At 35.8% G+C, this 21929-nt stretch overlaps 1 protein-coding gene across 4 annotated transcripts in view; it reads right to left on the reverse strand.

The window, feature by feature from the left end:
- The window catches only part of PTPRK (protein tyrosine phosphatase receptor type K), a 532644-nt gene that overhangs the window by 34705 nt on the left and 476010 nt on the right, over positions 1–21929 (reverse strand). For 2 of the 4 annotated variants that reach the window (XM_081828970.1, XM_081828968.1), the window contains exon 14: positions 6437–6572. In XM_081828970.1, coding sequence (XP_081685096.1) covers positions 6437–6572 — 136 coding nt within the window. Of the gene's footprint in view, positions 1–6436; positions 6576–21929 lie in introns of all 4 variants that reach the window. The other 2 variants (XM_081828967.1, XM_081828969.1) reach the window with 1 other exon arrangement.

Below are 21929 nucleotides of genomic sequence, written 5' to 3' on the forward strand. Positions count from 1 at the left end.
GATGAGTCCTGCTGCCAGTGCTAAGACATTGTATGGAAGGATGGGGATGGTGGAGAACCGGAAAGCCATTTAGGGGGCAATCTGGCCTAAGTGACTACTGGCATTTGATCCCAGTGTTGAGCTTCTCATTTTAAAAATTATTTTTAAAGACAAGTCATGAATCTGAATATTATGTTAAGTTTCCTGATTTTTTGATTTTTTCAAGTTGATCTATTTTTCGAAACCAGCTATGGGGCAAATTAAACATCAGCAGGTCATATTTTAGTCTGTAGACTTTACTTTCCAAACTTACCTCTAGACCACCATATAAGGTATTTGTTCCTTGACCTACAATGTTCCTTTTTCCCTCTAGTATCTGGTTAGCTTCCATTCTGTCTCACTGCATCAGGAGGCTTCTCGGATCCCAATACAACCCACCTCAGGTTAGGTTTCCCTGCTAGGTAGCTTTCTGTTTGTTTGTTTGTTTGTTTGCTGTTTTTGAAAGCTAGGCATGGAGCCCGACACAGGGCTTGAACTTATGACCCTGAGATCAAGACTTGAGCTGTCAGGAGTCGGACACTTAACCAACTGAGTCACCCAGGTGCTCCCCTGCTAGGTATTTTTATAGCACCATGTTTTCTGCCTATAACAATCCTTACCACGTATCAGTGCAAGTATCCTTCTGCTTCCCCATTGTGTGTTCCACGGAGAGAAGGACCATTACTCCGAGCACTTACAGCATCTCTGGCACATAGCAGGCACTCAATAAATCCTTGTTGAATGGATGAATTAGGCCTGTTACATGCATCACACTTTTCACTTGTTAATTCAATTAATTCTCAGATCAACCACTGAAAAAGGCATGAGGATTCTAATTGTATAGATGAGTTCATTGAGGCTCAGACAAGTTAAATGACTTGCCCAAGACTATTTATCTAATAATAAGTGAAGAATGACCTGGTTCTGAGCCTAAACTGTTCCACTATACCCAGTTGCTGACATTTTTTTAAAAATGCCACATTACAAGTACATAATATGAAGCATCTAGGAATTAAACATTAGTTGTTATAAATTTGAGAACAAGAATGTGAATACAGCACAAATGTTTTGCCCCTTTAAAGTGTTAAAAGAGTAAAAAAACAATTTAAGAAATAGCTTCCAATCTCTGTTTCTTGGGCAAGAAGAATGAAGTCTTCCCTCAAAAAATTTGAGATTGAACTGGATAAAAATAACACAACTTGAAATGTGGATTAAAAATACTGTTAATATTTTGAGGATGGGCAGTTCAAAGCATTTAGAAAACACAGGTTTAAACTTTGCGGCTTTACTTTAAAACATACATAATTTATATGTATATTTTGTGATTAAGGAAAAATAAGCAATTAACTTGTCAAATGTACGGCTGATAAAGTTTTCATGGCAATGAAAGACTTTTAAGATTCACAAACCTTTGTTAGATGACAAATTATGGGGGAGTTATAACCTTTGTTACTATTTGCCAGTCATGCATTATCAACTTGGTTTTTATACCTTAACCCTCACAACAACCCTGTGAGGTAGGCTTTAATTCAGGTTATTACAGAATAAAAATTAACATTAGAGTTAAGTGTTTTGATCATGAGTGACGGTCACTATGACATTGCCAATGAACATTAGCTCAAAGATCACAATTGGTTTTCTTTTAAATTTTATTTATTTACTTTTGTTAAAAAATCTCCAATTCAGGTTAGGTATGTTTAGATTAGATATGTTTAGATTTAGATTAGGTATGTTTAAGGAAGCTTTAAAAATCATATTCTGTGACATTCTTTTGAAATTATGATTAATAATGCTAATAGCCCTATGTATTACAGTAACAGTATCATAACCTACTATATAGCCTAGAATAAAGAAATGTTATCCATCCACTAAGAAAGCAATCCCATTCTAACATTACAGGTACATTGATGGTTAATGGTAAGCTTACTGACATTCTTACATGTACTTACTGATTCCTACACGTTTAATGCTTTTTCTCTCTCTGAGCAACCAGCAATATATATATATTATATATATATATTAAAATAAATATATATATATTAAAATAAACTCTGTACTTTACACATAAAAATGTGTATATATATAATGTATGTATATATGGTACACTTCAGGACAGTTAAGCAATTCATTTTGCAACTACTTGAGTTTGACAGATGTGCAAATGACTTTCATTATCAAAGCAGCCAACAGCATAAACTTCTGCAGGTGGATATATGGGTGGGCTATAAAGAGGAAAAGTGTTCCATAATTATATGAAATGGTACAGTTAATTATGTTTGGTTTCATCAAACATGATTTAACAAGGATATTATGATTCATCACAATAAGCTAAGAGCACTGTTAGTTTACACCTGCTTGTTTTAGCAGATTATAAGAAGCCAGCGTTTATAATATTTAAAATATTGGCAGACCTCTGTTACAGTCATTGAGACTCTTACCAAATTTTATTGTAAAGCTAGCTTAAATTTACCTTGTAAAATAAATACTGTGGGATAAATGTCCCCAAACATACTTAATCACAATCCTTAAGCCTTAAAAGTTGGTGAATCAAAACTGATAAAGCAATGTCCAAGAACATTTTTTGCTATCATTCTTTTGGATTGGATGAATACCCCGGCATCTAAGGTAATAAACTTAAGACGACTAGAGAAATAGAGGGAACAATATTCTCTGTCCTTATTCAAACTAATATTCCATACCCAAGTATAGGGTGAGCTAAGCGTTTGGAAGAGAAAAGGAAATAGAGGACACCTAGGTGTGTTTTGTGTAGGATCACAGCATTCTTTTTGGTCTTGGCTTTAGAAAATCATTGTCCTGTTTAAGTTATGATAAATCAACTCAATTTTTCTTTCCTAAAAAGATTTTTTTGTTTGTCACTGCAACATTATCATTTTATCCATTTGTTTTTATAAGAGCATACTGCTTGCCTAGATGGCCAGACCAAAGGTGTTCTGAAGTGATAACCCGTCCTGGATTCCTGGAAATGTGGAGAAAGACGTTATCACAGTTAGACCTGACCTGATCTGTGGTATGAGGTATCATGTTTATAAGTTACAGGTTTGACTTAAGTAAATAAATGATGTTTTGGGGTTGTAGTCTAAAGCTACTAACAGAAAATTATAAATAAAATTAAAAGTAGCTGAACATACAGAAATACAATATCCCTTTTTAAAAAGATTAACAAAGTAAGTTAATGGTTAAACTTTATATTTTAGAGTCCAGAAAACATCACCAAAATCACAAACATTTAAAAATTTTTTGTTCTTGTTTTTTGAAAAGGGATACTGCATCTTTAACACATGTAAAGTTGTATATCACCCGTTTTCTACTTACAGGTAGTAGGAGTAAGAATAGTAGCTCCTCCTGGCAAGCAAATCACAGACAGTGGAAAAAGAGAAGCAATGGTGAATGAAAAGCGTGACTCTGTCACATTCAATAAAGCAGAAAAATGTGTGTTAAAAAATAAAATAAAGTAAAATAAAATAAAAGTCATGTTTTTTTTGGTTTGCATTTCAATTTGCTCATGCATTTGGTTAGATACTTTTTTGCCATGCAATTAGACAGATATGCAATAGAAAAATAAAATTTAAAATACATGCTGGTATTTCTCTTGCTGCCAGAAAAATTTAAAAATTAAATGGATTGTGTATTTCAACATGCAGTTAAGCATAATATTATCCATTACCATCGAAAAGCCATGACAGATGGAACTGCTGTGTACAGAACTTTTACACTAAATTGACTATTTTTCTTTAGATACAAAACATAAATATCTATTAGGTTAATATAGAATATATGCAGAGTGACATCTAAATTTCTAAACAAATTGTTATATCTTAATGGTACAGGGGTACATACATATATTGTGTGAATATACATATGCCCCATGCACTATAAATACACGGAGATATTTCCACAGTAGATGTATGTGATCATGATATCATACACAAACATTTACTGTATTGAAACATAATTTCAAATTTATGCTGGGAATTAATAATGTATTCATGCTGCACATTTAAAATATAATACATAACCAATGAAAAAATGGCATACATTTGGAAATAATTCAACAGCGTTTAAATTAAAAAAAAAAATGACATTGCGTTTTGAGAGATGCACTATCCCTTTTCTTAGCCTAAAAACTTACTTTATATATACCCTCAGCTGTAGAATTTTACTAAATTGAATTCCAAACCATATCTTTACACAAAACTAAAAAGTGCATAGAACTTTTTTCAACATGAGAAATAGACCTATGTATATTATTCCCAGTGAGGGATAAAGTCTTGAGAAACTTAATTTCCCATAAAAACAAAGACCATAAGAGACTAAAATAGTTTGTTTTTACATTATTTTTGTTATAAATTTGTGTGTTAAAAGGGAAACAGTATATACTAAAATTGATTAAGCTTGATACTATGCAATACGGTGATAAAATCTATGCCTTTGTGTATGTATAATAAACATATTTGTTACTAAATCATACACGATACATGTGAGACATACTACATATGAGTAAAAGTCATTACAAAGTTGCTTAGATAAGGGATTCATGTAATTTAGTTCTAGTATTATATACTGGAAAGAAGTATACCTAAATATGTAACTTTCTCTGTCTATAAAATTGCAACTTTTCCTAGTCATAAAGGTTGTGGTGAGGAAGAGAAACAAAAGCCCTGGAATACTCTCTACCAAAAGACAATCAATTAATGCATAATTATGAAAAGTCAAACATTAAGCATTCTAATAGAGAGGCCAACCATTTAAAATATGAACCAGAAAAAGAATTTGTACATTATGTAATTTTAGACAGTTGTCAGAGCATTTTACCCACACAAAAATAATCATGCTTAGAGATTATTTTGGTTTACTTTAGGAAATTTATGTTTCAATTTTTTTTTTGTTATTTCTGGAACAGAGGGCCATGGATAAGGATAAGGATACAATAACAAATAAGCGTTGAATAAATAACAAATAAAACCAGTAAGTTTAACCCAATTCTAACTGAGTGAGGACATAATCAGAGGCCAATTTCATGCTCTCATTTCCAATCCGAAGGGACTGGAATAGTTTTATAATTGTGAAGCAAAGTTTAGTTAACTCTCTAAACAGTTTAGTTAACTCTGCAAATATAAATTTAAACTAAATAGAGACATAAGATCTAAAAGGTTACAATCAGCCATTTATTGATCTTAATTGGCAAATTCATATTACTAAAATACTTAAACCTTCCTATCTCAATTATGATGTATTCTCCAACCACAGAGGTAGACAACAGCAAAAAGAGAAAGCACTATTAGGGAAAGCACGTATGTAGCTAATTTAACACAAAACACTATAATGCATACCTAATGTTTCTAATGCAGATGTGTCTTCTCCAACATATATATCTCCAGGGGATAATTGTAAAGAGGCAATACATTAAAATAAACTCTGATGGAATGATTAAACATGTAGTATGAGTCTTATCTATATTGTTAATGATTTATTTTGAGTATAAAACAATCCTAATAGAATATGATTTAATGTAATGTAAGCAACATCATTTAATATTCGATATAATCATAAATTTTAAACACTTCTACACAAAAAGCTATTTTAGGACCGTACTCTGCATGTAAAGACTTGTTTAAAAGTCCTTCTAAACTGCACTATAATCTAAAACATATGATTGGAAGGATAAGAGAGTTGTATCAGTTTCTAAGATAATGCTTTTTAGATAATGAGATTTTATAGAATGGAAAGAAGTTCAAGTTATAAAGACTGTATACTTCAAAACGTTTTTCAACAGAGTATACTTTAATTTCCTGAGTAGAGTTCAGTTTCAATTCCTAGGTCTTAATATCTTCATAGAATTCCAGAAGATGGCGATATTGGTTGATATTGTATAAAAGACTAACGCTCAATTAAAAAAAAAAAGACTCTTCATATTAATGTGCTGAAATATTTAGTCAGTGAATATTTAATATACAATTTCACAAAATAATATTTAGATTCTTCTCATATCTTACTTGTAGTCAACATTTAGAAAAATAGAGTAAGAGTACAAACTAATTCACAGACCATAATCCAAGTATCATAATAAATACTTTTGCCATTATTAGTAAATAACATTTTCAAAATAAAAGATAAATGAATATCTCAAGTGTCTCTGCATTTGAGAAATTTAAATTCACACATTACTTTCAAAGTTAATTTGACAAAAAGTATATGTTTATATCCAAAATTAAACTGCAAAGAACCGATAGGAATTTATTTAAAAGTCAGGAGAAACAGACTCAGATGCTGGCAACACTGTCAAAATTCAATTCTTCTTGTTTGTTCTATTTCAAAAGAGCTCAAGGAAACAAAACAGTATTTGAAAACTAGTGACATAAATGGTAGGTGAATGGGACAGAACAAAATCAGGTCTTACCTTTTTTTTACAATTAGTATGACAACTAGGAGGAGGAGGATGAACACCAGAATTCCAGCACTAATTCCTGCTATTTTCACCACTCTGTCTGTCTGCTTGGCTGGGTCTGGAATCACTTCTGGTTCTTCTGTTGCTGCTGCTAAATGAATTTAAAAAATAAGTTACTGAAAGCAGCTAATTATCATAGAAATGAAAATTAGTCCCAGCCAAAAATTACTACCAAAATAGAACTTGTTTATTTTATTTGAATATAAATAACCTAGATATATAAATACAAAAGCATGCTGAACTACAGCATAAGAGAGTTAGGGTAGAGATAAGGGGAAAGCCTTCTGAATAGGGATTTTGTCAACACATAAAAATAAAACAAAACCTAGTAAAGACTATCAGAGGGAATGGTGAACTATTTTTCTCCAAATGTCTGTAGAAGTCAGACACAAGATTTTTAGCCTAGAATATGGAAAGAGATGGTGTCAGATTTAGGGATTCATTTGTTTGCTGGCTCATTCAGCAAACACTTCTGAACTCAGGCACTTGGTGCTGTGCTTGGCCCTTCACGGTACTTGTCAATAACACTTGCCTGGGACACAAGAGGTTAGGTTAAATAACTAGTGGAGGTGTCAGTTTATGATTTGATATATAAGATTTGAAAGGAATAGCTGGTTTGGAGGAAAAGAAAAAACAAATACATCAAGGAATATTTCACATTCTCTTCAAAAATAAAACCCAGATAATAAACTTGGGAAACAGAACTTTGAAAAGATAAAGTTGTGGGTGCCTGGGTGGCTCAGATGGTTAAGCATCTGCCTTCAGCTCAGGTCATGATCCCAGGGTCCTGGGATCGAGTCCCGCATCGGGCTCTCTGCTCCTTGGGAGTCTGCTTCTCCCTCTGCCTCTCTCTCTCTGTCTCTCATGAATAAATAAATAAAAATCTTAAAAAAAAAAAAAGATAAAGTTGTTTTATTATTATTTTAAAAATTCTTCCCCCCCCAAAATTCTTTTTTTTGTTCCAATTTCTTTTTTATTTAATTTCTAGTTAGTTAACATATAGTGTAATATTGGTTTCAGGAGTAGAATTTAGTGGTTCATCACAAGTGCCCCCCCCTGCCATTTTTAAAGTAGGCTCCACGCCCAGCATGGAGCCCAACATAGGCCTTGAACTCACAACCCTGAGATCAAGACCTGAACTGAGACCAAGAGAAGGATGTTTAACTGACTGAGCCACCCAGGTGCCCCACAAAAAGTGCCATCCTCTGCCCACCTCCCTCCAGCAACCCTGTTTGTTCTCTATAGTTAAGAGTCTCTTATGGTTTGCTTCCCTCTCTTTTTTCTCCCCTTCCCATATGTTCATCTGTTTTGTTTCTTAAATTCCACATATGAGTGAAATCATATGGTATTTATCTTTCTCTGACTTGGTTTGCTTACATAAAACACTCTAGCTCCATCCATGTCATTGCAAATGGCAAGATTTCATTCTTTTTGGTGGCTGAATAATATTCCATTGCATATATATACACACATCTTCTTTATCCATTCATTATACTTCTAACTGTCCTTCTTTCTCAAAGCCACCACCATCCCCCACATATACACACAATCAAAAGCATAAACCTTATTCGTCAATTTACAAGTTCCACTAACCCTCTGAAGATATTTTCCTTTTACCTTATTAACCTTGAAAACTGGCAAGAAAAGTATTATTTTACATTTTTGCAGATAGAAAAACTGAGGCATAGAGAGATAAGGATAGATCATAAATTGCTCAAGAAGAATAACAAATCTAACACATCTTCTATCTTCTAAAACAGCATTTCTCAATGTTTCCAGATCCATAGTCCCTCCTGTTAAGAATCTGGGTGAGAAGAGTATGGGTGAGTCCTAGGATTAGGCACATTTGGGAAACTGCCTTAAAGCATCCACCACAGTGTGAGGAGATGGTGGCCGAATGAACAAATGAGCCCCTAAATTGAGCCTCATACCTTTCTAATGGATAATTTACAAATTCCTTTTAAAAACTATTGTTCTATATTCAATTCTTTCTTCTTTAGCCTCTCTGTCTTGGCTTCCGAACCCCCTCCCCATGCTTTCACTCCAGGTTCTGCATATCTGCACATCTAAATATCTGCTCTACTTTCCCGACCTGCCACAGTTTCTCCCCAAAAGAGACGGACATAAGGTTACTAATTTTTAATTTTTCCAAGTAGGAAATTAAAAATAATGAATATATCTGATATCCGTATCATTTCATAAAATGGCAATTTAAAGTAAAACCAGTAGGAAACATAAGTTTGAAGAAAGTGCTAGAAGAAACAGTTTACTTTATAAAACAATTCACTATAACTGTCTTAATTTCTTATTTCAATTGGATAGGACAAAACTTCCCCATGGGTCTGTATTTGGTAACTGTTATTCTCAAGTAGGAAGAGCAAGCCTTCAGCTTGTTTCTTCTGGTAAGCAAGGGAGTTTTCCTTTCTGACATGACACTTTCCATATATCTGGGCTTCAGGAAATTTCCAATCTCATTAATTATGAATAGAGGTAGTTCAATGTTTACCACATTTCAAACTATACATTATAGTTCAGTTCATCAAAGCATGTATTAAACATATTGGAGGTCTCTTCTTTCCCAAGAACAATTTTAGAAATACATACACATCAGTGTGTATGAAAACATGTGGAATATTTTTCAAAGTTGGATATAAAGCTAAAGAGAATATATGTTGTTTGTAATTCTCAATTGGATTGGTTTAAATAGTTCCTGCTTCAAATACGGAGACAGAATGTTTGATGTAGAAATCCCTAGAAAAAACTTAGTGGCATGCAACAAATCATCATTATTCATTAATTAATGCTTATTCTCAATAGGTTCTAGGTTATGCTTGGCTTTCCGAGAGTAACGATGATTGCTTTGTGATTTGACATATCTCACAGAATTAAATGTTTCTGAAACTCATTGAAAGATCAGTTCTTATTCAGTGAGGTAAGTATATGTTTAATATACATTTTTATTCAACAAAACATATAATTATGAGATACTTTTCTAAAGATATTATGCCATAAGTAGCATGTATCTCCTAAAAATTTTCACAACTGCTAAGCCCACCAGACAAACTTCAGAATATACACAGGTGCAAATATAAACTCTGATCACGAAGTATGAACAGGCAGTCTTAAAATACTAGCTGGGTTTATAGTCAGAATGGCTAAAATTAACAAGTCAGAAAACAACAAATGTTGGCGAGGATGCAGAGAAAGGGGAACCCTCTTACACTGTTGGTGGGAATGCAAGCTGGTGCAGCCACTCTGGAAAACAGTATGGAGGTTCCTCAAAAAGTTGAAAATAGAGCTACCCTATGACCCAGCATTTGCACTACTGGGTATTTACCCCAAAGATACAAATGTAGTGACCCGAAGGGGCACATGCACCCCAATGTTTATAGCAGCAATGTCCAAAATAGCCAACTATGGAAAGAGCCCAGATGTCTATCTACAGATGAATGGATATAGAAGATGTGGTATATATACATATATATGGAGTAGTACTCAGCCATAAAAAAAATGAAATCTTGCCATTTGCAATGACATGGCATTATGCTAAATGAAATAAGTCAATCAGAGAAAGACAATTATCATGTGGTGATTCCATTCATATGTAGAATTTAAGAAACAAAACAGAGGAGCATAGGGGAAAGGAGGGAAAAATAAATCAAGATGAAATCAGAGAGGGAGACAAACCATAAGAGACTCTTAACTCTAGGAAACAAAATGAGGTTTGCTGGAGGGGTGGGAGGTGGGGGATGGGGTAACTGGGGGATGGGCATTAAGGAGGGCACGTGATGTGATGAGAACTGGGTGTTATATAAGACAGATGAATCACTGAACTTTACCTCCGAAACTAATAATACACTCTATGTTACTTAATTGAATTTAAATAAAATTTAAAAAAAGAAAAAAATACTAGCTGGGTTTAATAATTAAATAACAAAACTGACATAAAGATGGTGGGTAAATAATTTCAAATTCAGATATTGAAGAATTCTTGTAAGTCTCATTAAATAATATAGATTTGCTGATGAATTAATCTAAACATATTTTCAGAAACAAAAAGCCAAATATAAAAGTCAATTTCTGACCAAAGGCACTGATAACCTTGCAAGTAAGTGTATTCAGGGTATAAAGTAATGAGACTTTTATAACCTATTACGTAAAACAGTGTTACTACTTTAAAGTCATAGTCTCTATGTCTTTGTTAAACACTGGACTTCAATTAATTTTTCCCAAATAGTTGAAGAAAAAAACACCAAGTTCATTCATTTGGGTTAAGTAAGGGTGCTTGTCTGTCATGATTACAACTCTTGTGCAGAGTTGTTCATCAAAGCTTCAACATCATTATTAAACTTGAGTACAGAAGGCTAATCAAATTCTCTAGGAACATACGATTTTGTGGCTGTTTTCCCTTGATTGTGAATCCTCCTTGAAGTCTTTAGCTGAGACATTTATTATTATTATTATTACTAATATTTTTTATTAAATGTCCACGTAAATTTATTACGTTAGATACTTTAATCACACATATTTTTCTAAGTTCTTGGCCTACTAGAACCAAGGAACATAAATATCCTATTTAAAATCATTCAAGCTTAGAAGATTCATTAATGGAAACACAGAGTAACCCCTAAGTGAGCATTTTCTATTTTCTTGAAAGAGAGCAGAAAGCTATTATAGTGACTGCACCTTTGAGCCCTGTTTATAATTTATGCACATACACAAAGGCGATGCAGAACACCTCTTTCGGAAATGCTTTCCTTTGCAATAAATCTTTACCTTTTTTTATCTGTCAAAGAATATTTAAAGAGTCACCATTGTTCTGAAGCCAAAGGGAGCATAATTCTTTGGACAGTGAGAAAGAACTAAGGCAGTATTTCCTTTTAATTGAGCAAATTTATCTGTTGCTTTTTTTTTTTCTTGCAAAATAGTTAAAGTGACCTTATAAATTGTGTCCTTCTTTCTGCTATGTAAAAATAATTTACCTGAAAACTTAAGGTAAAAGATTTAGATTAAAAAAGTATACAAATACCACCAAAACACACAAATTTACTTAAATTTAAAAGCTGTGATCATATTCCATTTTCATGATGGATATTAGAGGTGGAAGCCTCTAAGTTCAATATATTAGGTGATCTTATAACAACTTTAGAGACACCATCATCCTGTAAATTTCACAAATTCTCCAGGTATTTCACTAGTGCTTTCTTTCCTTCTCAGTTGTAATTCTGAAAATTGTTTACACTCACTACCCAATCATTAATTTAAATGCTATACTCAGAGGGAGGAAGGTGGCAGAGGAGTAATGGACCTTAGTTTTGTCTGGTCCCTGGCATATTCAGCTAGATAGTTATCAAATCATTCTGAACACCTGTGAACTCAGCCACAGATCTAAGAAAAGAATCGCTGCGGCCACTTTTTGCAAGGTAGGAGGTGCAGAGAAGTGAATCTGAGGCAATATATCGGAAGATAAACTGCAGGGGGAGGGAGCCTCCATTAGCCAGCCATTGGAAAGTGATATAGCAGTGGAGCACAATATCAGAACTTTTAGAAGTCTGCTCCGGTGAGGGACGTCCCTGCCTGAAGGGCACTCAGGTGGCTAGGTGGGGGCAGAACCCTAGGTGGGACAGTGTGGTCTCAGGATCCCGGGGGTCACAGGAAGACTGGGGGTGCCTGGATGTGGCAGAGTTCCCAGGTATTGGAGCAGGGAAGCCAACTGCAATCAGCAAGCCCAGGAGTGGGCTTTCAGCTCGGGGTTGCCATTAATCATGAACCATGGCATGGTCGGGTGACTGCCCTCTGAGGAGGGGCCCAGTAAGTGGCAGAACTAGGGCAAGACCCCCCTCCCTCCCTGGGAGGAATGGCGTGGGTGCCCACTGCAGGAGTCTATAGGGTTTGGAGACTTGAAATAGGGTCGTGTGCCTGAGGTAAAAATGCTCAGTCACAGGCTGGGTAATCACGGAGTGTGGATGGAGACAAGGGAGACAGGAGTGACTGACTGCTTTTCTGTGAGGGTGCACTGAGGAATGGGGCCCTGAGGTTTTTGGCTCTGGGGCTGGAGATCAGAGGCTGCCATTTTCATTCTTATCCTCTAAAGCAGCATGGGAAGACTTCAGGGAACAAAAGCCACCTACAGCAATCCTGAGAAGATTACTTAGCCTGGCCCCCTGGTAAAGTAAGGGTGGTTTAGTTCTGCCAGGGGCAAAGACACCTGAGAATCAGTGCAACAGGCCCCTCCCCCAGAAAATCAGCAAGAATATCCAGCTAAGACCAAGTTTACTGATCACACAGAACTTCAAAACTCCAGCGCTGGGGAAAACAGTATACAGAATTCATGTTTTTTTCCCTCATGATTCTTTAGTCTTTCACTTTACCTTCTATCCTTTCATTGTATTTAATTTTATTTCTGTATATATATAAGTTTTTCTTTCTCTACAATTTTGGGATCTAGTTTTCTAAAAGACAGACCAAAATATACCCAGGATCTAGTGTATTACTCTGTTCCATTCACCTGTCTGATTATATTCTCTTTCTTTTGTATTTTTTTATTTTTGGTTTTGGGTCTCTTCTGATTTGTTTCCTGTATATTTCTCTGGGGTCCTTGTTGCTATTTTAGTATTTTGTGCTCTCATTCATCTTCTTTCTTCTCTGGATACAATGATAAGACAGAAACACTCATCTCAAAAAAGAGAACAAGAGGCAGTACCGACTGCCAGGGACTGAATCAATAGGGACATTAGTAAGATGTCGGAACTAGAGTTCAGAATAATGATTATAAAGATACTAGCTGGACTTGAAAGAAACATAGAAGACACTAGAGAATCCCTTTCTGGAGAAATAAAAGAACTAAAATCTAATCAGGTCAAAATCAAAAAGGCTATTAATGAGATGCAATAAAAAATGGAGACTCTAACTGTTAGGATAAATGAGGCAGTAGAGAGAATTAGTGATATAGAAGACCAAATGATGGAGAATGAAGAAGCTGAGAAAAGAGAGATAAACAACTACTGGGTCACCAGGGGAGAATTCGAGAGATAAGTGATACCATAAAGTGAAACAATATTAGGATAATTGGGATCCCAGAAGAAGAAGAAAGAGAGAGAGGGGCAAAAGGTATATTAAGCAAATTATAGCTGAGAACTTCCCTAGTCTGGGGAAGGAAACAGGCATTCAAGTCCAGGAGGCAAAGAGAACCCTTCTCAAAATCAATAAAAATAGGTCAACACCTCGACATATAATAGTGAAGCTTATAAATTTCAGAGAAAATCCTGAAAGCAGCTCGGGACAAGAGGTCCTTAAGCTAGAAGGGTAGAAACATTAGACTGGCAGCAGACCTACCCACAGAGAATTGGCAGGCCATAAAGGACTTGCATATATATTCAGGGTGCTAAATGAGAAAAATATGTAGCCAAGAATACTTTATCCAGCAAGGTTGTCATTCAAAATAGAAGGAGAGATAAAGAGCTTCCAGAACAAACAGAAACTAAAGGAATTCATGAACACTAAACCAGCTCTGCAAGAAATATTAAAGAGTATACTTTAAATGAAGAGAGCCCAAAAGGTACATAGACCAGGAAGGAACAGAAACAGTATACAGAAACAATTACTTTATAGGTAATACAATGGCACTAAATTCATATCTTTCAATAGTTACTCTGAATGTAAATGGGCTAAATGCCCCAATCAAAAGACACAGGGTATCAGATTGGATAAAAAAAAGCAAGATCCATCGATATGCTGTCTACAAGAGACTCATTTTAGATCCAAAGACACCTCCAAACTGAAAGTGAGAGAGTGGAAAACCATTTATCATGCTAATGGACATCAAAAGAAAGCTGGGGTAGCAATCTTTATATCAGATAAATTAGATTTTAAACCAAAGACTGTAATAAAAGATGAGGAAGGACACCATATCATAATTAAAGGGTCGATCCAACAAGAAGATCTAACAATTGTAAATATTTGTGCCCCTAACATGGGAGCAGCCAATTATCTAAACCAATTAATAACAAATTTAAACACACTGATAATAATATAATACTCATAGGGGACTTTAACACCCCATTCACTGCAATGGACAGAGCATCTAAGCAGAAGATCAACAAAGAAACACGGGCTTTGAATGACACACTGGACCATATGGACTTCAATAGATATATTCAGAGCATTCCATCCTAAAGCAACAGAATATACATTCTTCTCGAGTGCATATGGAACATTCTCCAGAATAGATCACATCCTGGGTCACAAATCGGGTCTCAACCAGTACCAAAAGACTGGGATCAATCCCTGAATATTTTCAGAGCACAATGCTTTGAAACTTGAACTCAATCACAAAGGGAAATATGGAAAGAACTCAAATACATGGAGGCTAAAAAGCATCCTACTAAAGAATGAAATACAAATCAAAACCACAATGAGATACCACCTCACACTGGTCAGAATGGCTAAAATTAACAATTCAGGAAGCAACAAATGTTGGCGAGGATGCAGAGAAAGGGGAACCCTCTTACACTGTTGGTGGGAATGCAAGCTGGTACAGCCACTCCGGAAAACAGTGTGGAGGTTCCTCAAAAAGTTGAAAATAGAGCTACCCTATGACCCAGCGATTGCACTACTGGGTATTTACCCCAAAGGTACAAATGTGATCTGAAGGGGCACCTGTACGCCAATGTTTACAGCAGCAATGTCCATATAGCCAAACTATGGAAAAAGCCCAGATGTCCATCGACAGATGAATGGATAAAGAGGATGTGGTGTGTGTGTGTGTGTGTGTGTGTGTGTGTACAGTACAGGATGGAATACTACTCAGCCAACAACAACAAAAAAATGAAATCTTGCCATTTGCAATGACGTGGATGGAACTAGAGGGTATTATGTTAAGCGAAATAAATCAATCAAAGGAAGACAATTATCATATGATTTCACTCATGTGGAATTTAAGAAACAAAACAGAGGAGCATAGGGGAAGGGAGGAAAATAATAAATCAAGACGAAATCAGAGAGGGAGACAAACCATAAGAGACTCTTAACTCTAGGAAACAAAATGAGGATTGCTGGAGGGGAGAGGGGTGGGGGGATGGGGTAACTGGGTGATGGACATTAAGGAGGGCACGTGATGTGATGAGAACTGGGTGTTATGTAAGACTGATGAATCAATGAACTTTACTTCTGAAACTAATAATACTCTATATGTTTATTAATTGAATTTAAATTAAAAAATGAGAAAAAAATAAATGCTATAATCAAGCTTATGTCTCACAATGTCACCAAGCCACCATCACCAATGTCGCTAATGACTTACTAGTTACTGAGTTCAACATACATTTTTCTCATCGTATGTGACCTCTTGATAGCATGCGACATTGCTCTCTCTCCTTTCTTGCTCATCTCCCAGTTTTCTTATGACCTTGGTCTCTCCTTTCCAGATCTCCTTTGTGAGCCCCTCTTTGCTTCCCTTAAAAATAGGTGCTGCTTTGAGTTCCTCGGGGAAGTGGGCCTCTTGACCCTTTCTGGCTTGGTGATTTCATCTACTTCCATCACTTCAGGTGCCATCCATGCTGATTGCTCCCAAATCAATGTATCTCTAATGACAGGTCAGGCCTCCAAGCTGAGCTCCTGACCCATGTAGTCATCTGGTTCTTGTTAAATGCCTTCACTTCAATTAAAACAGTTACCTTAGACACAACAAACCCATTCTGAATTCAGTCTCCTCCCCATACCATTCTCTTCTCCAATGAACCCCCTTTCAGTATATGGCACAACTATCCACAGCAGTGTTCAAGCCAAAAACCTGGACAAAATTCTTGAATCTTCATTTCCGAGATCAACACATATTTGTCAACCAAACTGGGATGCTTTTGAAAGTCAAAGGGGGATACTTTTAATAATTATGATAGGACAAAAGGCAAAAACTGGAGTTGTTCTGGGCAAGCAGGACAGATGACTGATTACTACACTTTTCTTTCTCATACAATTAGTTAGAGCACTACTACTTCCTAAATATCTCTTGTGCCTACTTTTCCCATCTCTGCTGCTACTACCTTAAGTCAGGTCAACATCGTATCTCATCCAGTTTACACAGCAGTCACGCATTTTATCTCCCTGACCGCACTCTGCCTGTTCCACATCAACCCACAGTGTAGCACATAGTGCATCTGTGACGTCAACGGTATCATCTCACTCCACTGATGAGAACCTGCCAATGGCTTCCCACTCCTGTTAAGACAAAGCCCATGAAAGCAGGAACCACGTTTATTTTGCTTAGCATTGCATTTCTAGTAGGACCTGGAAAGGAGCAACAGTACAAAAATACTGGCTGAGTAAGTAAAAGAACAACAGTAAGGCTGCTTGTGGTAGATTATATGGACACACAGAAAATCACTTGTCTTCTTAAAAAAACACAAGGATAGATTTTATCAGATATGCATACCTTGTTTTGGATGTTGGCATATGCTTCTGAATTGTCTCTAGAAATTTCTAACCCCTCTGCTAGCCACTTTACACAAAGTTAACTGTTTCTACCATCTGCCACCGTCTACCACCAAACCAAAGTGTAGGGAAATTCCAGAGTCATGGAAAGTACTAGAAACTTGGTATCAGTAAAGCCCTATTTTAACTCTCAGATCCTTCTTTTATTCGTTGTGTGACAATGAGCAAGTTGGCATCTCTGAGCTAATATTAATCTATAAAATAAAAATAACAGTGGCTATATTAGATAGCTTTTAGGAGTATCAAGTGACATAATGATGGGAAAAGTTCCTATAAAGTGTGGAACACTGGTACTAATTAAGAGTAGTAATAGAGGTCCTGCCGCCCTGGCTGGAGATGGCCCAGACAGCCCGTTGGGTCCATCACACAAACATTAAAAAATGTGAATAGGGGAACTGACAGTACTAGAAAACAGTTTTTAAAAAATCTTAACAGTCTATTGTATAAATATATAATGGTGAGTTTTGTAAAGTACATGTTACTAATTAAATAGTCTGCCACAGTGGACGTCTTAGCCTTACGGGCATCTTGAAGCTTGCATTATTTAACTCAGTGATTCTTTGAAGTCCTGTTGTTTCATCATGTCATATGATCTTATGAAACCTGTCCAGTCTCAGATGGTTGGCAATAAAAAACCGGGTCTACATGACATCTTCTTGTCATTTTTGATTCTCTAATTTTTTTAAATTTTAAAACCACAGTTTAAGTTTTACATAAAATCCTGAAGAAATGATAGAAATGCTTTTTTAAAAAGCAATAAAATAAGCATCACGTTTTAGGAATGTACTTGAAGGTTAAAAAACATGTTCAATAATTTTTGCTTCACAGCAACTTAATGAAGGTCAAATATTTTACATATGAATTTTTCATTAAGCTTTCCATTCAGTTAAATTTATTCAACTGGGTAAAATATAGCCTTAATGTATTCTCTTACTTCTTAAACATGGTTAAGTCTATCTTCTGAGTTATGTCTGCAGTCTGTCCTTAATTCTCCATTCCATTTTTTCAGTGCCTTACACAAGACCCACCCGTTTTGCCTTTTCACGAAGCCTTTCTGCTTCCCTTATAGGCCTCCTCAGATTTATCCTTCTATTGCCACAAGAATGAGTTTTCTAAAATGCAAATGTGATTAAATGACTTTTTTAACTGCTTCCCATGGAAGAGGAAAGGCAGAAGTTCCGGGTACGACATAGAAAGCCTTTAAAAACTAGGCTCTAATCAACCTTTTCTTTTTTTTTTTTTTATTTATTTGCGAGAGAGCGAATGAGAGACAGAGAGCATGAGAGGGAGGAGGGTCAGAGGGAGAAGCAGACTCCCTGCTGAGCAGGGAGCCTGATGTGGGACTCGATCCTGGGACTCCAGGATCATGACCTGAGCTGAAGGCAGTCGCTTAACCAACTGAGCCACCCAGGTGCCCACTAATCAACCTTTTCAATCTCATCTACTGACAACTCCTTTAGGCTGTCCCATACCCTAATCATACAAAAGCATCAGCCCTTCCCCAAATACTCCTCCATCTATTTCAGGGTTTGGCAAACTGTGGTCCCCTGGGTTGTATCCAGCAGATTTGGACTGCAACTATTATATGCTAGCAAATATTCGGCTTTACAAGATAATGCTAAATCATGACCCATTTCTATACCCACCAGCAGTGTACGTAAACTCCATTTAAATTATTCATATTACCAGACTTCATGATTTTTAGCAATTTAGTGGTAGAGAGTGACATCTAATATGCATTTGATTATTGAAATTCTTTTGAAAAAAAAAAGAAATTATCTTTTAAGATACTTATTTGAAATATTTATACCTATTTCTTCTCTGAAATGTGTGGTGCAAAACTTTGGCTCATTTTTTTTTTTTTTTGTATTTAGTTTTCATCTTTTTCTTATTAATTTATAGAAAATATTTTTTGTAAGGATACTAATCTTTTGTCAGTTATATGTTACACATACCTTCTATTGGGTGGCTTTCCTTTCACTTTATTTATGATAGCCTGATGGAATAGTGGTTCTCAATTTTAATAAAGTCATATATATTCATCATTTATTTGAATTCATAAAAACAATCTCTTTCTCTAAAAGTTTTAAAACTATGCATTTCATACTTAATCCTGGATCCATCTGAAATTGCTTTCTGAATATGACATACACTAGGAAGACATTTCAGATCTAACCCCCCACCCCTCCCAAATAAATATCCATAGTTATCTGTGGACAATTTTTGAATTGATCCAATGATCTACAAAACCACTTCTGTCCTATATTCTAATTACATAAATGCATGAATTCAGATTCCAGATTTTCCATTATTTTGTAAGAGGCAATATATTTATTGTGTGCTGATATGATATGGTTTTAATTACCACAGCTTTATAATATGTTAAATGATAGGCATGTTCCCATGCCTAGTCCTCTTCTTGAGCATCTTGGCTTGTCTTTACACTTTGCTGTAACTTCTTTGGATTAAAGTTCAGCTGATAAATTATCTTTTCACTTCTGTCAAAGCTGCCATGTAGTCCATCCAAAGAGTTTTTAAAATTCAAAAATTGTGCTTTTTCTTCCTGAAAGTTCCATTTGGTTCTTTGCAAATTGTTCTTTGTTTAGTCAACTCCTAATAGCTTTTTGCTAAACTTTATGATCTGCACTTTGTATCTCTGAGTATTTTATACACAGCTCTTTTGTATTCTGAATGGGACAATCACAATCTCTGTAGTCCTTTGGGGATGTAGATCTGTTGTTTCTGCTAACACTCACAGTGAATTACTTTCAGGAATGCTTGGTGACCTTTGGTTGTGAGTTAATTGCTTTATGTTAGTCTGTGGGAATCCTGCAGGCCTAAATTGATCATGCTTTCATCTACAAAAGAGCCTGCATCACCTTCTGCCAGTAACCATGAGGTACCCCAGGAGTCAGACCACCTCTGCACTCCTCAAGAGTATCAGCTCTATATGAGAGTTCCAGGCTAGGCAACCCTCTTATTACCAGCCTAAGGACCTGAGTTTCAGGGACAATATAGCTTCAGCATCCCTTCAGGGACTACCAACTTTTCCTTCTGCCTATTGTTCACTATTTTTACCTCCATTCATCTACTTTTTTTCGGGGTGGGGGAGAGACAGAATAGTAAGTCCTTAGAGACCTCCCCTAGGTACTGCGAGCCTGGTAACGTACCTAAAGGCGTGTCCAATCTGGGTAGGATTGCTCTGCAGACATCCTCAGAGCACCTAATCTGCCAGGTTCCCAAAAATGGAAGTCAGATCATGCGATTTTATGTTTTTATTTTAGAGCTCATTCAAGATCTTAATCCTTAACTACTCTCTCATCTCTAAAACAACAGTTAATTATTTGCCCATAACCCACACGTAAAATTGGGTTGCCAATATTTTTCAATAAATCTGCAATATATGCTAGATTATAAACTAATTGAGGGCAGATATAATCTCCTTCATCTCTTATGTCCAATGATTCACAGTGACCAACTGTTTAGTTTAACGAATGAACAACAAAAAATGTTCATTGTTTGTCAAAGAGTACCACCTACATAAAAGCATGTATCATGTAGCATAAAAGCACGTTTAAAGTTTTAACATTTTTGAAACAAATACATTACCGCTAAGGTGAAATGAATTAATTTATGAAATCTATAATCGTGGTTAAAAAAAAAACTTCTACATAGCAGAAATTGCTAAGGAACTTCAACATCTGGAAAAGATACTGATAAGGAACACTCTAATCAGGTGGCATTAAATATTTTTGTTATAACAAAGCCGCTGATCTGGGTTGGAGTTCCATCTCTGCCACTTACTAGTTTGGGGACCTTACATAAGCTACTTAACCACTGTGTTCCTTCATTTTCTTATTGGTACAAGAGAAATGATAAAGATACATACCTTCTAGGCTGACGGAAAGACTAAACATATTAAAATACATAAAATACTTAGGATAATACCTGGGTACCTAATAAGGCCTCAGTAAGGGTTAGGGTAAAAATAATCAAATTTAGGGGCACCTGGGTGGCTCAGATGGTTAAGCGTCTGCCTTCGGCTCAGGTCATGATCCCGGGGTCCTGGGATTGAGTCCCGCATCGGGCTCCCTGCTAGGCGGGGAGCCTGCTTCTCCCTCTGCCTCTGCCTCTCTCTCTCTCTCTGACTCTCATGAATAAATAAATAAAAAACATTAAAAAAATAATCAAATTTAGATAAAATCCCCTTTTTCCAAATCTAAATTTCTGAACATAATTAATATGAGTTCAAATAAACAGCAAATGGATAGAAGTCTAATTTCTAAAAATACAGAGGTATTAATGTTAGCATTCATCATTTATCACATATTTGTTGAATACCTCGGGGGTAAAAAGATTGTACTAGGCTAAAAACCAGAAAGATGAACACATGCTCCTCCTTCAGAGCATGTATAATCTAGAAGCGCAGCCTAGTACTTATATAATCGTACTTAGTAGCAGAATATGGCAAGTACTAAGGAGGCACAAGCAGGACTCGTACACGGGGAGATGAAATCGCATTTAGTTGGTTGACATCCTAAAACGTTTCTTAGAATCATTCAACATCAAAGTCCAACTCTGATTTTTAGATAAAAAACTCAGAGGAAGTACACACCTTTTTCATGGTCATGGTATTAGTTACTGACAATAAAAATATAGCCCATGCTTCCTGACCCCCATCTGGCACTTTCACTTGGGAGCATTGTGGTCAGCCAGCAATTTAGGAATATTTTTTACCACTGTCTTCTCAGAGAGAAAGATGCCAGAGAGGTATCACCCTCAATCACTACTTAACAAAAAGAAACAAAGTTGGAGAGACAGAAATACAAATAAATTAGTAGTTAGATCAAACTTTTCCTATAAAAATGCAGACATGGGTAGGTGGATGGATGGATGGAATCTGGGAGTGTTCTTAGAGGAAGTTATAAGGGCTTTTTAAAAAAAGAAAATATAAACT

This window comes from Leptonychotes weddellii, chromosome 8, assembly GCF_054177405.1.
Source record: "Leptonychotes weddellii isolate Sample4059 chromosome 8, ASM5417740v2, whole genome shotgun sequence".
Lineage (NCBI taxonomy): Eukaryota > Metazoa > Chordata > Mammalia > Carnivora > Phocidae > Leptonychotes > Leptonychotes weddellii.